Source organism: Erythrolamprus reginae, chromosome Z, assembly GCF_031021105.1.
Source record: "Erythrolamprus reginae isolate rEryReg1 chromosome Z, rEryReg1.hap1, whole genome shotgun sequence".
NCBI lineage: Eukaryota > Metazoa > Chordata > Lepidosauria > Squamata > Dipsadidae > Erythrolamprus > Erythrolamprus reginae.
The window spans coordinates 101,658,188-101,675,266 of NC_091963.1; the positions used below are offsets into that span (position 1 = coordinate 101,658,188).

General features: G+C 38.1%; 1 protein-coding gene across 1 annotated transcript in view; it reads left to right on the top strand.

Annotated features, from left to right (window-relative positions):
* LOC139153862 (reticulocyte-binding protein homolog 2a-like) overlaps positions 1 to 17,079 on the top strand; it is a 123,298-nt gene that overhangs the window by 81,660 nt on the left and 24,559 nt on the right. The window contains exons 39-44 of the mRNA XM_070728277.1: positions 912 to 1,016; positions 3,418 to 3,486; positions 8,832 to 8,936; positions 9,986 to 10,048; positions 11,409 to 11,486; positions 14,012 to 14,119. Coding sequence (XP_070584378.1) covers positions 912 to 1,016; positions 3,418 to 3,486; positions 8,832 to 8,936; positions 9,986 to 10,048; positions 11,409 to 11,486; positions 14,012 to 14,119 — 528 coding nt within the window. The remainder of the gene's footprint in view (positions 1 to 911; positions 1,017 to 3,417; positions 3,487 to 8,831; positions 8,937 to 9,985; positions 10,049 to 11,408; positions 11,487 to 14,011; positions 14,120 to 17,079) is intronic.

Here is a 17,079-nt window from a genome sequence, read left to right on the forward strand (position 1 = left end):
ACATAAATAATAAAGGAAGAACAAGAATTCTACGCTAATCCATGACTGAGGAGAAAGCTAGATTTTCAAAGACATTTTAAGTCTTTAATCAAGGTGGGAGCCACACAGATTTCTGAGGGGATTCTGACTTGACTGATCTGTTGCTATAATTGGGTTTCCCCCCCTATTTATCCATGATATTCTCTTCATGCTGTGTGCCAGTTGAGCCCATATCGGGAACTTGAGGCTCTGCTCCCAGTTACTCATATCTGATCATTTCCTGAACAGACTACTATAATGTACACTACATAGGGCTGCTCTTGAAGATTGTCACTCATTCAAATGACCAAAACTCAGGTATATCATTCTTTCTGTCAACAATGCGTCATTCTGGGGGGGGGGGGAGCTTTGTGGAGATGATCTACGCCAAGAGAATTTGAAAATAAAACACAAACTTGGATTTTCTTTTTCTGTAGTAAATGATGCTTTTAAAATAATGTACTGATTGTATTTGTTCCTGCACACAAATACATGCACATACAAACAAATAACCTTCATTTCCAATTTTTCCCATTCTCATCCCTTTCCCATAAACAATTGCATTCAAAATTTTCAGAATCTCACCCATTTTCACTTCTGTAATTATCTGGAAATGCTATGTTTATTTTTCTTTTAAGGAACAGGGATTCTATTTTATGAGCAGCTACAATTTAACCTGGTGTCAGAATCACAACTAAAATCACAATGAGCTCTGCTACCCTTAATGGAAGCTACTCAGATGTAGATACATATACAGTGCTTCTCAAGTGTTTTGTTTACAGTAGGCATTCTAGAAAGGAAAGCATCCTCATTTACAGAAGTATGGCCAGAAGTATCAAAAATTAAAAATTATTTAAAAGGTTTTTTTATTACCTTCTTTTTTTCTTTTGCAGAAAATAAAGTTGATCTTGACAAGTTAGATGAAGTCTTGGCAGAAATGGGAGTCCGTTTAACCGACAGACAACTCTACGAGGCATTTAAACACGTTTCAGTAGATGGTTGGTTTCTTAGTTCATTTAAACAGAGTAGATGGTATCTACCTAGCCTTTGGTTTTTATTCCACAAAATAATTATTGTGGTTTTACAAAAAGAGAAGACTTTAGAGCAGTGGGTGCCAAAAGACTGTGCACACGTGCTATTTATTAATTAAATTTGTATGCCGCCCCTCTCCGTAGACTCAGAGACACTACTGCATGTGCGTGACTGCCCACACCCATAATTCAATGCCTGGAGAGGAAGAAAACACCTCCTCCCCCGGGAGGCCCTCTGGAGGCGAGAAACGGCCTGTTTCCCAACTTCTGATGGGCCCAGTGCGCTCGTGTTTCACCCTCCCCAAGCTCCAAAGGCTTCCCTGGAGCTGGGAGAGGGCAAAAATGCCCGCCCAGAGCCTTTGTGCGAGCCAAAAATCAACTGGCTGGCACACCCATGCACATTGGAGCTGAGCTAGGGCAACGGCTTGCATGCCAGCAGATATGACTCCATGTGCTACCTGTGGCACCCATGCCATAGGCTCACCATCACTGCTTTAGAGGATAGCTAAAGTATTTGTGCTGTAACTCACTCAGGTAAACAACCAAATCCTTGCAAGAAAATGAATTTGTCATGTATATAATTTAGCCAGTATCCTTAGGGGCCAAATGCAGTCTTGTGAAGTATGGAAACTCACAAAATGAAAATATCAATCCATAGTCCATTGTGAAGGGGCGGGGGGGGGAGGGATCACAATGGAAGACCATTTTACATTTATTTGCATGAGAACCGTGAAGATTTATGAAAATATTCCTACAGACTAAATTTGAATTTTATTTATGGGTAGATGAATAAAGGGGAGTCATTAATTCAGTTGAGGAATTGTTTATCTATTATTGATCTTTTTGGTATAGTATCTATTATTGTTTCCTTTTTTTAACTTATTGCCTTACCATTTTGATGAGGAAACTGGTTTTGTTTTGCTTTTTGAAGATGTTTTGCTTCTTATCCAAGAAGCTTCTTCAGTTTCCTAAGCTTGAAAAAGCACCTTTGGGACAACCATGACCTGGATGACTGAGAATCTCCAGAGACATTCATTGTGCTACACTTATCTCCAACTGTTCATTTCCATTTGGGAACAGTTAATGCAATTTACATTACCATATTGTTGAATTCGGCTCTAGAGTTTACTATGTACTAAAGTAGCACAGATCCTTTTCTACAAGGAGCTGTTTCTATTTCTGCCTATCCCCTTCTTAGACTCTCAGCAATTTGTACTAAAGCCGAACTAAATTTAATTCTCTCTCATCTCAAACACACTGGTCTATTTTCACCTCTCTCCTCTTTTTCATGTTATTGTTCTCACCTGAAACTGCAGATAACTCAGTTGATAGAACATAGAATAATAGAGTTGAAAGAATTCTTGGAAATCTTCTAGTCCCATCCCCTGCTCAAGCAAGAGATCTTATATCATTTCAGACAAATGGTTGTCCAGTCTCCTTTTGAAAATCTTCAGTGATGAATAGTGTTGGGCGAACCCAACGAAGTTCGGGTTCAGCGAACTTACCCGAACTTGGCGGCGGAGTTCGGGTAAGTTCGCCGAACCCGAACCGTTCTCCGTGACATCAAAGCCCCACCCCCGGAATCCCATTGTGGGATTCCCCACCTCCTTTTGCTTGCAGCACCATTCCCGAGGCAGGGCTGTGGCGTCCGATCCTTTTTCGTAAAAATAAAATGAGACAGGCGGCTGCGGGCTGCCCAGAACAATGGGCGCAACAGGGAGGGAGAGCCGCGCAGCTTCCGAGCTCCAAAATTTCTTCGCCTTGGGAATGGCGCTGCAAGCAAAAGGAGGTGGGGAATCCCACAATGGAATTCCGGGGGCAGGGCTTTGACATCACGGAGACTCCTTCCTGGCCCGTGGCTTTATTTCCTCCTCAACTCCCCATTTTGGCCGGCCAGGAAGGAGTCTCCGTGATGTCAAAGCTCTGCCTCTGGAATCCCATAGTGGAATTCCCCGCCTCCTTTTGCGCCTCGCTCCCAGCCCCTGGCGCCCGGCTCCTCCTCCACTTCTCAGAAGATGGCAGCTGGGAAGCAGCATTTTGTGGTGTTCGAGCGAACGACGAACCCAATTTTTTAAAAAAGTTCAGGTTTGGGTTCAGCATGCCGAACACCGCAAAGTTCGGTACGAACCCAAACTTTGCAAGTTTGGTTCGCCCAACACTAGCGATGAAACGTCCACGACTTGTGAAGGCAACTCATTCTCTTGGTTAATTGTTCTCACCTTTAGGAAAGTTTTCCTTAGTTCTAGGTTGCTTATCTCCTGGATTACTTTTCAACCATTGTTTCTTGTCTTGCCTTTTGATGCTTTGATCTTAGAAGTCAATCCAAGATGGTTTCGCTTTATCCCTTCTTTCGGTTTCTTTCTTGCAGATGATGGAATGGTGGACAAGAAAGCATTTATGACAAGTGTAAAAGACATTCTGAAAAACCAGCCAAAAGGTAAGCTGAAACATTAAACTGAATAATCATAACAGTACAGATATATTAAGATTTTTGTGGAAACTTTTCACATTTATGTGACCATTTCAATTAAAATAAATATTATAATACATATAATATGATAACATGGATATAAAATTTCAGGAATCATGTTGAAGACTGAAGACAAGTTATCTATGTAAGAACTATACAGTATTTCACTTTCTCTTTTCCCTGTGCGGGAGTTTTAAAGAACCCACATATAGTTGAAATTGGAATCAAGTTGGGTGGGGGAATAGTTTTATTGCCATGCTGGTTTACTTTGTGTCTAAAATGCTTCTGTACTATGAACATTCCAGTACTATAGGCAACACGAAATTGGCAAGAATCAGACAACTCTCCCAGGCCACAAATACTCACAACCATGATAGCCCTGGCAAAATAGCTAACTTTCAGTTTCATTATTGTTTTATGGTTCAGAGAAGCAATAGAGGCATCAAATTTTGCTCATAAGCTCTGCAAAACCCACAATAAATACAAAGGTGCTTTAAGTTGTTGGCGTTGACTATGCAGAAATACTGTGTTTGTTAACATTTCTAAATCAGCCCTCTTCCAGACAACTCTGGGCAAAGAACATTGCAAGCAAACCAATACAGTTAGAACAAACTGCAATTTTCTTTTAAAGCCTATCATGGTGCTCTGAGATAAGAAAAATCTTCAAATCTGCTTGTGAAGAGCCAGGGAGATGAAGCTGCATTTACTTCTGTGGGGCAGAGATTTATAAAATGGACTCATAACAGATCTCTTGCATTTATTGAATCAGGTGGCCAGATTCTATTCTGGCATGCGATTGTCTGGTGCTATACGTATATGTTTTAAAATTAAAGATCAGCACTTTGAACTGGTCTCAAGAGCCTGCTGTAAACAATAAAATGAATGTTATCACATTGTTGCTGCCAATTCAGCAGTACTCTAGTCCCTTTGCTTTGTACCAGCTATAGCTTCTGGATTTCCTGCAAAGGCAGTACTTTGAAGAATATATTGCAATAATTCATCTATGCTTCTTAAATTACATCCTGTTATGTCTTAAAAGAAATAATCAGTAAAATCGCTGATTGGTTAAGACGCGGCTTGAATTAAAAGAACCGCCAAAATTAAACTGTTGTTCCCGCCTATTGAACTAAAGCAGTCTCCGAGCACTGATTTAACACATTCCAAACAAGTCTCCTAAATCAAAGTATGTTTTTTAGAATGTATAACTCTCCAGGTCAAAAAATAAAAGGTTAACTCCACCATATAAGAGGCATGAGCCCCAGCAAATGGTCAGGTCCCACAGAGTCAGCCTTCTCCAGGTCCTGTCAACTAGACAATGTTGTTTGATGGCGCCTAGGGAAAGAGCCTTCTCTGTGTTGGCTCCAGCCCTCTGGAATCAACTCCCCATAGAGATCCGCACTGCCCCCACCCTCCTTGCCTTCCACAAGAGTTTGAAGACTCACTTGTACTGCCAGGCTTGGGCCCCCTGGCCGATGAATGAAACATGTTTATTCGTTTGGAATGGGAATGATTGATTTTTAATGACATTTGGGTTTTCAGATTAGCTAGTTTTTTAAATTTAATTGGATTCAGGACATTTTGTATTGTCTTTTATATGTTGGAAGCTGACCCAAGTCCTTGGAGAGGGGTGGCATATAAATCCAATAAATAAATACATTTTGGGGAAAGGAGCTAGGAAACACCAAACACAGGTCCTCCTTATATTTTATCATAGTCTCTCCAGTGTCTATCTTGCTGCAATTGCAACTAATTGAAATGGCTCAGATAAAGAGGAAATTCCTGATGCTTTTCCTAGAGGAGAAAGAATATTACACTTGTGGGAATCAATCTAGACCTGGGCAAATAATGCAGAATTCATTTCGGCAATTGATTTGATTTAGAAAAACAGTCCAGGTCTGATTTAGAAAATAAATCTGATACAATTTGGGCAGTCAAGCTCACTTTTGAAATAGATTAGTTTGATTTGTGTTTGTAAATCAATTAGGAAGCCATTTCTTTACACACGGAGAAGCATCAAAATTACCCAGATCAATTTGGAGGTATACAATTCAACTCAATCCAGAAAGCCAAAGATTTGACTGAATTGCTTCATTCCTGCCTTGTCACTGCCCAGTTCCACTATTGCAATGTGGCCTACATTTGACTAGAAAGCTTCAACTAGATCAGAATGTATGGACTTGGCTAATGGCTGGTGATCAGCAGATTTCTACATGTGATTCAAGGTGCTGGCTATTACCTGTCCTGTTTCAGGTTTCAAATTCATAAGCAAACAGTTCAGAGGTGGGTTCTGGTTTTCTTTGCTGCCGGTTCGCACCTTGATGCACCGCGCTTCCCGGGCGCATGCATGTACAGTGGTAAAAAAATGAGAGAGCCAGTTTGGGGACATGGCAAGTCTATGTTGCTGCTGGTTCCAGCAACCCAGGCCACCAAGTTACTACAGGTTCCCTAGAACCGATCCAAACCAGGAGGAACTCACCTCTGAAACAGTTGCTGAGTGGAAATAGAATTTATTCAAGGCTGAGTATTTATTTATTTATTTATTTATTTATTTATTTATTTTGTCCAATGCACAATACATATTGAAGAGGATAGACATGAGTTATTATATATAAAGAAAGGATATAAAAGTCCAATACACAATGAGGGTTTTAGTGGGTATATATCAATATACACATAGTAAAATACATGATGAAGGTTATAGAGGAGATACTCATAGTAAAATATATCTAAGAAATAATAGAAAAGAAGATATAGGAATAGAATATATCAATGAAAGAATAGAAGAAGAGATATAGGAATAGAGGAAAGGTATATAGGAGATATAGGAGAGCAATAGGACAGGGGACGGAAGGCACTCTAGTGCACTTGTACTCGCCCCTTACTGACCTCTTAGGAATCTGGATAGGTCAACTGTAGATAATCTAAGGGTAAAGTGTTGGGGGTTTGGGGATGACACTATGGAGTCCGGTAATGAGTTCCACGCTTCGACAACTCGGTTACTGAAGTCATATTTTTTACTGTCAAGTTTGGAGCGGTTAATATTAAGTTTAAATCTGTTGTGTGCTCTTGTGTTGTTGTGGTTGAAGCTGAAGTAGTCACCGACAGGCAGGACGTCACTGGCAGACTAGGAAAGGAACATAGATCAAAGCACAGCGTCTGGGAATGGCAGCTTGCCTGGGTAGTTTTGCTTTCAACAGGAACATGTGGAAATTAAGTCAAAATCTAATCCAAAATTCAGCCAATTCAGGTTTGTCAACCAGTCCAAAGGTTTGCATTTCAAGATTCATGCACAGAATGCACAGGAAACATACCAGAGCAAGAGATAAGACAGGTTTCCAACAGAAAAGCATAGATCAGGCCTGCCTCTTAAATTAAGGGAACTACTTCCTTGCTATCCTATCTTCTTGCTATTGTATCTGGCATCGGACCAGAATACCTTTGGGACCGCCTTCTGCTGCACGAATTCCAGCGACCGATTAGGTCCCACAGAGTGCCTTCTCCAGGTCCCGTCGACAAAACAATGTCGTCTGGCAGGACCCAGGTGAAGAGCCTTCTCTGTGGCGGCCCCGACCCTCTGGAATCAACTCCCCATGGAGATTAGGACTGCCTCCACCCTCCTTGCCTTTTGTAAACTCCTAAAAATCCACCTTTTATGCCAGGCATGGGGAAATTGATTCCCCTTGGCCACTCTGTTTTATGTATGATTTGTTTGAGTTATATGAGAGTTTTTAAATCAAGGGTTTTTAACTGTTTTCCTGTTTTAATCATTGGATTTGTATTTTGGATTCTTGTTGTGAGCCGCTCCGAGTCTTCGGAGAGGGGCAGCATACAAATCTAATAAATAATAATAATAATAATCATCATCATTGTTCTGCTCTGTGCTTAGTTCACTGAGTCCAAGGGCTTGGAAACTATACATATTACACCAAAGGACTGCTCCAGCACATGATCCTTGTAATTGATCTACCTGGTTTCTGGCTTGTGGGGTGGGGGGTCTTTTGAAATTGACCTTCCATTGGTTCAGCTGGAGCAGCTTTGTCAGAATCTGAGCCCTGAGGCACAATGTTATCTATACAGGACAAAATTATTTGAGAGATCTATCTCTCATGGTTTCTACTCAACCAGTACAAACAGGGAGAATAGATATGCACTGTATCCTATTGATTAAACAGCATCATTTATCAGGAACCAGAAAATCTGCTTTCTGTGTTGTGATATACGATCTCTGGAATGAATGCACCCTATTGATGTTCAGGAAAGTCTTGAAGACATGGCTTTTCTCCCAGATTTTGTCAAACATATTGGAGCACAGTGAATGGAATATCTTGGAACTGATTTTTTTGTTTATGTTTCTATACTGAGCTGCTAGATCTCCTTTTGTCTGTTTCTGTTGTGTTTTGTTTGCCCTGCCTTTATTTTGTTTGCCATATTAAAAGCTGCCCAGAGCTGATTTGGAGTTGGGAGGCATCTAAATCAGTGCTTCTCAAATAGTAAGGCAGCCCCTAGGGGGCCAGGGAGCAATCCGGGGGGGGGGGGGGTGCGTGATCCTGGGGAGCGTGCCTTTTTTTTGCCGCAAGGAGTAAGGGTATATTGCACTGAACAATAGCGCACAGCACAGAGCAGGAAGTATGAAGTGTAGTTAACAAACCCTTAAGAGAGACACCATGAAAAAATATTTAGCAGGGCTGAAAAGAATGGAGGAGAGAAACAGAGATAATGAGACAAACATAAGTCTCCTGAAAGCTAAGATGAAGAAATAGGATGAAATGTGTGTACCACTTGGTTTCACTATGACTGTGGTGGGAGACAAGGAAAGACCGGTATGTTTATTGTGTCTAAAAATGTTGGCAGTGGACAGCATGTAGCCAAATGAATTAAGGTGTCACTTAAACACATTACACCCCAATCGCTGGAGTTTTTTCAGTGAAAATGTACCAAATATTGCAAACAATTGTCTCGGTGGAGAGTGGAGGGGAGGGCGTGTGAAGTGTTTTCTTCTTTCTAGGGGGGACAAAACAGAAAATAATTGAGAAGACTGATCTAAATTGAGATAGAATGAATAGATAGATAGATAGATAGATAGATAGATAGATAGATAGATAGATAGATAGATAGATAGATAGAGACAGACAGACAGACAGACAGACAGACAGACAAGACAGACAGACAGACAGACAGACAGACAGACAGACAGGAAATTGCATTGAAATGGCACAAGAATCAATAGCAAAATTTATGGGAATATATTTGATTAAATTAATGACATTATTTGAGATTCATTACATGTCCACTAAATATTTCTTTTCTAACAGACAAACAAGTAGATGTCAATACATTGCACGCCGTCCTAGCCGATATAGGCCTTTACCTATCAGAACATGAGATTAAGGAGGCTCTGAAAAGGACAACCTCTAACGGTGAGTGGCAGACATATAGAGAAATCCCTATCTAGACTTCAAGAGAATCAAGAATTCTTTTCTTCCATGTAGAAAAGCAGCATGCAAACAATTATCTTGAATCTGGAATGCACTACCTGACTTTGTAGTTTCTTCCCCAAGCCCCCAAAACTTTAACCTTAGGTTACCTACAGTTGACCTCTTCCCATTTCTGTAAGAGGCGTGCATAAGTGCACCATTGTGCCACCATCCCTGTCCTACTGTCTTATTATCCTCTCTTATCATTACTTTTTACTTATGTTATGTTTATACAAACTACTATCCATGCATGTTTAACAAATAAAATCAATATAAATCAATCAATAAACCTTTAAGAAATTCAGAAAAAGAACTTTTAGCCTACTGTTTTCATATCTCTGATGTACTCTAGTCAGAGTTATTCTGAAATGTTATAAATGCAAGGGGGGATATGTTGGGTTTTATTTGATACATAATTTGAATCTTAATGTTGTATTTGTATACTAGCTTTCTGGAGTTTTTCTGGGTTATTTCTATTAGTTAAACTGTCAAAAAGCTTCACTCGCCAGCAACCAGCTCAGGGAATCAATGCACATTTTAAAAAACAGGTGGAATTTCTATTAGAATATTGTGGCTGCCATCTTGAGTTATTTTACTAAACCCTGCAGACACTCTTAATCCTGCTCAACTATCTAAACAAACAAACAAACAAACAAACAAATACTTTATTATAATTGCATGTGTATACACAGTCCCAACACACATAACAATCCCAAAAAAATTTTTTAATGTCCCACCCACCAAAAATTCCCCACCCTGAACCACCAAAACATCTACACAATAGACCAATAGCTAACTTATGGTGACCCTTTAGATGGTGATCTATACTGAAAGGTAGCATACCTACTATTTTATGCTGCTGACATATTGATAGAATTAATGTTTCCAGACAAGAATGGTGCTGTAAACAAAATGAGATTAATTTTGAAATGATTAAGATAAAAGCATCTTCATTGGAGCATTTTTACTACATGGGTTTTTTCCATTAATAGATGATATGACTGTGAATTTGAAGGATTTCATATGGGCTGTGGATGACCTCCTCAGTAGTCAAGGTAAGTTTTAAATCTTTCTGAAAATAATGGGAAAGGGACAGATAAATACTGAAAAGAAGTTTGGAGTTGTAAGTCAAACAGATGCTTCTGGTCTAAAGCTTGTTTGATTGCGATAGAAGAGCCAACTATAGAAATGGACATGAAAAAACAACCTGTGGACTGCAGGTATCTTAAGATAGCCAAAAGTGAGTCAGATCATACACACACACACAAAACAGACAAGATTTAATGCAGACATGCTAGGGCAGTGATTTTCAACCTTTTTTGAGCCGCGGCACATTTTTTACATTAACAAAATCCTGGGGCACACCACCAAGCAAATGACACAAAATGACACCCTAAGACACTCTCCTCTCTTTTTCCATCCCTGTCTCCTCCCCACCCTTGTGTGTGTATATATACACACTCTTGAACCATTTCCAAAAACAGGTGAGGGCTGGGTTTTTTCTCTTATTCTTTGGGTGCTTTTTATCATATGCTTTAAATCAAGAGTCACTTCCCTCTTTTGTTTCTCTCTCTTTCCTCTCATTCTCTGTCTCAATCATTTTCTCATTTCTCTTTTTTCCTCCCCTTTTTTTGCTCATTTCTCTCTCCCTCTCTCTCTCTCCGTTCCTCTCCTTTTCTCTCTCTCTCTCTTGCTTTCTTTCTTTCTCTGTCTCTTTCTTTCTTTCTCTCTCACTCTTGCTTTCTCTCTCTTTCTCTCTTTTCTTTCTCTCTCTTTCTCTCTTTTCTTTCTCTCTCTTGATTTATCTCACTCTCTTTCTCTCTCTTTCTTTCTCTCTCTCACTCTCACTCTCTCTCTCAGCAAAAAGTTGCGAGACCGGAACCTGAGCTTCCTTCTTCGCGGCACACCTGACCATGTCTCGCGGCACACTAGTGTGCCACGGTACACTGGTTGAAAAACACTGTGCTAGGGACTAGGCTTCTGAGCTGCTGACTTAGCAGATACAAGATTTACTGTTGATAGTAAAGAAAAAGGGAAAAGGGGAGGGGCGGAGATTCCCTTGAATGAATCTTCATGAACATTTCCATGTAAGCACAAATACTGAAGTGGTTTGTCTTTTCCCCCCCTTGATAATGACTTATATTTTCCTTGATTTTTCTTATTTTCTCTAATGACATCAGACCATATTTCTATTTTGTGATTTATCTGGTTTTGACTAGATATAGTTAGGCAGAGAGAGGCTTTGGTCAAAATTGTAGCTCAATATAACCTTACTGCCCAGTTTCCTGCATTGTTGCTACATCAGTTATGATAAAAATTATTGCTATGTTAAATGAACAGCTACTGGAATTGTTTCTAAATTAGTATATTATTTCTGGAAAAATTAATACTAATTACTTTGTTTTTAACCAAAAGAAGAATTAGAGGATGTTAGCACCTCGAATGGTACCTTGGAAACTTCAGACATCTTCTTAACCCCAGAAGGAGGACAGGGTATGTTGAAGATAATTTAATAGTAAAAATATCTTGTTGTTATGAACTTATTAGACAATGTAATTACCATTTTAAAAACTTCATCTTTAAAAAAATGTTATTTATTTACATTATTTATTATTTATTTACATTTATATTTTATGCTCGAGAGAGAGAGAGAGAGAGAGCATAGAATATAAATGTAAATAAATTTTATTTATGTGTGTGTGTGTGTAAGAGAGAGAGAGAGAGATGTTTTGGCTGAATTTGAAAATTAAGGGAGACTAGGATAGATCTATTTCGGCCTTTTTTTGGCCTCATCAGCTAGCCATACCCTCACTGGGACTTAAACCTGCAACCTTGGCCTTGTAAGGCAGAGAATTAACCTCTAGGCTATCGTATCCAATCCCTTCAGCTTTGTACCAGGGAAGGGTTACACACATATATATATATATGAAGTTGTTAGCATATTCAGGTTTTTTCCCATGTAGGATTTAGCGATTTCTGGCAATGTTTCGAAGAGGTCCCACTTGTCAACATCAGGCTGGTGCTTCTGTACTTGTTCTAGGGTGAACAAGGACAGAAGCACCAGCCTGAAGATGATGAGTGAGACCTCATCAAAACGTCGCCAGAAATCTCTAAATCCTACATAGGAAGAAAGCTGAATATGCCAAGAATTTCATACCTATACTTGTGAAAATCTACAAAAACATTCATCACAGAGAGTAACAATGAAAGAGCTTGCAAGCAGGTAAGAGCTGGGAACATCATTAGCACCTGGTTAGGGCTGGGAAGAAACTTACTTAGAGCAAGTTACAGCAATGAAAAAACCCCTGCAAAGACTTAGAGCTTGGAAAACATACTTCACAGAGAGAAACAATGAAAGAGCCTGCAAGGTAAGAGCTAGGAAGAGCTGGGAAGATCGTTAGCAGCAAGTTAGGGCTGGGGGGGAAAAAGTTACATTCAGAGTATAAGACACACCCAAATTATCAGCCTCTTTTAGGGAGGGAAAGGGTGCATCTTATACTCCAAAATATGGTACTTTTCGTATCAAAATATGCACAAAATTATAAACAAGATTTTTTTGCATAAAAAAAGTGCATAAGAAAATTACAAAATTAGAATATGAAAATATTGATATGGTAGCAGATTTCAACAAGACTGGAGACACAGAATTGGACTATAAAGTTAAGTTTAAGTTTAAGTTTTATTAGATTTGTATGCCGCCCCTCTCCAAGACTTGGGGCAGCTCACAACAAAAGCAATACAATATATAAAGTACAAATCCAATATAAGTTAAAAGCAATTTAAAACCCATAAATATTAAAAAACGATAGTAAACTAAATAAAAAAGTTAGAAAAATGCTTCTAAAAGCTTCCTTTAAAATGGCAGAAAGATATTCAAGATGTATGTAGAGAAATAAATCCTAAAAGAAATCAATATTCATTTTATTCAAATAGACATATGTCTTGGTCAAGGATAGATATGATATGGATGTCACCGGAGTTAAAATCAAATGTCAAGAAAGAGAAATTTGGAGTTAAGTGAAAGGACAAAAGAGAAAATAGAGATGGACATTGAATGAATCAATGCTAAAAGACAAGGAAGTAATTGACTTTTTTCCCAAAGATAATAAAAAAGAAGAAACCTCATTAAAAAATGTATGGGACACCACTAAGGCATATCTTTGGGAACTAGCTTTAATGGAGTGGGTGGTTGGTAAGAAAAAGAAACAAAATCAAAATATGTTAGCAGAAGAACTCAAAAAACTGGAATTTGGAATTACATAAAGAAGCAAACAAAAAGATTTTTAAAAATTAAATGGAACTTATAAAACATAAAATGAATTTACTAGATAAAGAATTGCCTTTTAAAAAAAATGCTAACCAGAATTTTTTTGAAAGTGCAAATAAACCAAGAAGATAGTTGACATTTAACTTTAAAATAGAAAAAGAGAAGAAATTGATACGTAGGCTTGTAGATGAGAAAGAAACTTCATACTACCAAAATGAGGATAAAAAAAATAATAATTCAAGACTATTATGAAAAACTGTATGAGCAAAAGAAAGTTTCAGAAGAGAAAATTTAAGAATATTTGGAAAAAGTAAAATTATCTAAAGTACCAGAAACAGTGAAAGCTATGTTAAATGAACGAATATCAGTTATGGAATTGTCAAAAGCAATTAAGGGACGAAAGAACAATAAAACACCAGACCAGATGGGCTACTGACAGAATTTTACAAATGTTTACAAGATACTGGTATTTCTTTTAAATTGTTGTTTATCACTAGTATGTTTCCTTACTAGATCACCTTTCCATACTTTCCATACTAGATTCCTTTCCATACTAGATCACCACATTCCATACTAGATTCTATACCTGTAATTTTTTAAAAATATTGATGAACAAACAATTATGAGAGTCTTCTCATGAGGGACTATTGGCCATGTTTGGATTTCATCTAGACGTTAGCTTTATTTTATTTCTTTTGCAATAGGTATTTAAATAGTCTTGTTTTTCTTACTTGCCCTTTTTATTTTGCAGAGTCTGAAACTGTAACCTCAACAGACTTTACAAAGGTTTCTAGTGACAGTTACACCTTCTCTACCTCAACTTCTCCAGGTTACACCTTCTCTAACTCAACTTCTGTAGGTGAGTTATCTTTGAATGATGCAGATAGGGCAGAATAGATAAAAGTGGAGGCTCTTAGCACAATTTCCCACCCAACAGTGTTACTTCTTAATATGGTGATCTAAGCCAGTGTTTCCCAACCTTGGCAACTTGAAGATATTTGGACTTCAACTCCCAGAATTCCCCAGCCAGCGAATGCTGGCTGGGGAATTCTGGGAGTTGAAGTCCAGATATCTTCAAGTTGTCAAGGTTGGGAAACACTGATCTAAGCAATACCACCAAATTCTACCAATAATCAGGAAAACAATATATATTGCCTATATGGGGGTAATAATTTAGCAACCACACATATTTAGCTGTATCTTTTATTACAGAAGTATTTTAAACTCAACAAAATATCTCAAAAGAATGAAGCATTTTCTTGAATATCTTGCACTTTTAGATTTCTATTTATTTATTTATTTATTTATTTATTTATTCTTTGTCCAATATACAATACATATGGAATGAAATAGACATTAAGTAGTATATATAGGGATAGTAAGCAGTGTTCCCTCTAATTTTTTGAGGGGGTGGGCGGAAAAGTATAGTGTCTGAGCGGCAGTCCCTTTGGGACTGGGCGGCACAGAAATAATAAACAAACAAACAAACAAACAAACAAATTAAAAAAAACCCACCCTGTTTTGCCTCAGAGAATTTCAAAATAAAATACTGTACTGTGTGTCTATAACAGTGAGCTCATAATAGGGCAACTCTATCAATATCAAAATGCCACTTAAATAGATGAGCTAGTTTCAAACTAGATTTTGATTTTCTTTCTCTCTTCCTTACTCCCATTCTTTTTCTTTCTCTTTTCCTTCCTCTCTTTTTTCTATCTGTTTCTCTCTCTTCCTCTCTTCCTCTCTCTCTCCTTCCCTCTCACTCTTTCCCTCTTGGCTTCTGGGCAGGTTTGGAAAACTCTGAGTTGATGATGATTTTTAAGTGAGCGATTGCTCACTGCTCAGCTTAGAGGGAACTATGATAGTAAGTAAAAAAGAAGAGGAGTGGATGAGAGGGAGAGAATATATAGGATATATGAGAAAAGGAAAGGTAATTGGACAGGGGACGTTAGGCACATCAGTGCACTTATGTACGCCCCTTACTGGCCTCTTAGGAACCTGGAGAGGTCAATCGTGGAGAACCTAAGGGAGAAATGTTGGGGGTTGGGAGTAGACACTACAGAGTCCGGTAATGAGTTCCACACGTCGACGACTCGATTGTTAAAGTCATATTTTTTACAGTCAAGTTTGGAGCAGTTAATATTAAGTTTGAACCTGTTGCGTGCTCTTGTGTTGTTGCAGTTGAAGGTGAAGTAGTCGTTGACCGGAAGGACATTGCAGCATATGATCTTGTGGGCAATACTTAAATCGTGTTTTAGGCGCCGCAATTCTAAGCTTTCAAGACCTAGGATAGTTAGTCTGTTTTCGTAAGGTATTCTGTTTCGAGTGGAGGAGTGAAGGGCTCTTCTGGTGAAATATATTTGGACGTTTTTGATAGTGTTGATGTCTGAATGAAGTTCACAATTCCGTAAAATTATAAAGATTTAGTCATTATTCCAACTTTCCTGAACCTATTAGTGTACAAGTCCTTATTTTACTTTTGAATTTCATTCCAACACTGCTAGCAATTAAACTTAATTTAATTGAAAACTCCTAAGTGTTTAGGAGTTAAGCAATTAATCTAATGCCCAGCCTAGTAGAAAACAAGTCATGAAGCAATATCAGACTTTATTATCACTGGTTTTCTAAAAAATTCTATCATCATTTTCTTGATGGAAGGTATTTTTCCAGCTTTTGGGGAGGGGGGCAGGATTTGGCCTTGTGGTATAATGAGCTTCTGTGACAAGAAAATTGAGCATTCTTGAATTGACCTTTTTTCTTTAATTTTTTTCTTCTTCTGCATTAATTATGTTGTCATGTTATGGTTCTTTGGTGTTGTTTCTTTATGGAACTGTCCTTTTCTTTTTCAGCAAAGTTAATTATGACAATACCTCTGATTTGCTTTGCCTGTTGAGGTAATAGGAATTAGTGTGTGAAAAATACATGGTGAATGATTTTCTCAAGTACAAGAATCTTTAGCAATCAGAAAATTGGTCTTTTTTTACGTGCATTATGTATTTGGTTTTATGGACGAGGATTCAAAATTATATTTCCTCTGATGCAGCCCTACATGCCAAAATTAACATGGGCCTTAACAAATACCCAGAGATGCTGATCCCTAAATATATCCCTGAATTCATTGCTAGCATAGGTTATTAGGGAAGAATTCAACTGGATACACTCATAGAAGCGTGTAGTAGCTTGTATTGTCTAGAAATTGGAAGGCCCACGTTCAAGTCAACCTTTGCATGAAACATTTATTTTTGTTTCCATTTTTAATTTAGTCCAAAATTCTTTTAAAGTTCTTTTAAATTTCTTTCAAAATTCTTTTAAAGCTAGACCTTCACAAGAAAATGTGAATTTTGTCCTTTCAAGGGCAAAAGAAGATGGGTAACAAAATGTCCACGAGACAAGTTAAGATAGTATTTCCCATGATAGAGAATAAACAGGAAAAAATATATAGATTTCCCATCTCTTTAGGGGGGAAAAGTGACCAAAAATAAATATTAAAAAAAAAGCAGCAAGTCTCTTTTAAAAATTAATAAAATACAAAGTCCTTGCAGTAGTCCTGCATAGATATAAATAAAATCAGATTAGTTTCACTAGCAAGGAGATAGTCTTTACACTGTTAGCTTCTATGTGGCAAAAACAAAAGTGATTCCTAATGCCACAGCAAATAAAAGATTACTTATTGCTTTGCTATATAGAGCTTTGAAGGTAATAACTAACACCTTGAATTGGGCTTGGAAGCAAATTGGTAATCCATATAGCTTGAACAATAGCAGTGTTATATGTGGCACCCTGGGGGCTGCTACTGCACTCCAAACCATATAAATTCCATGC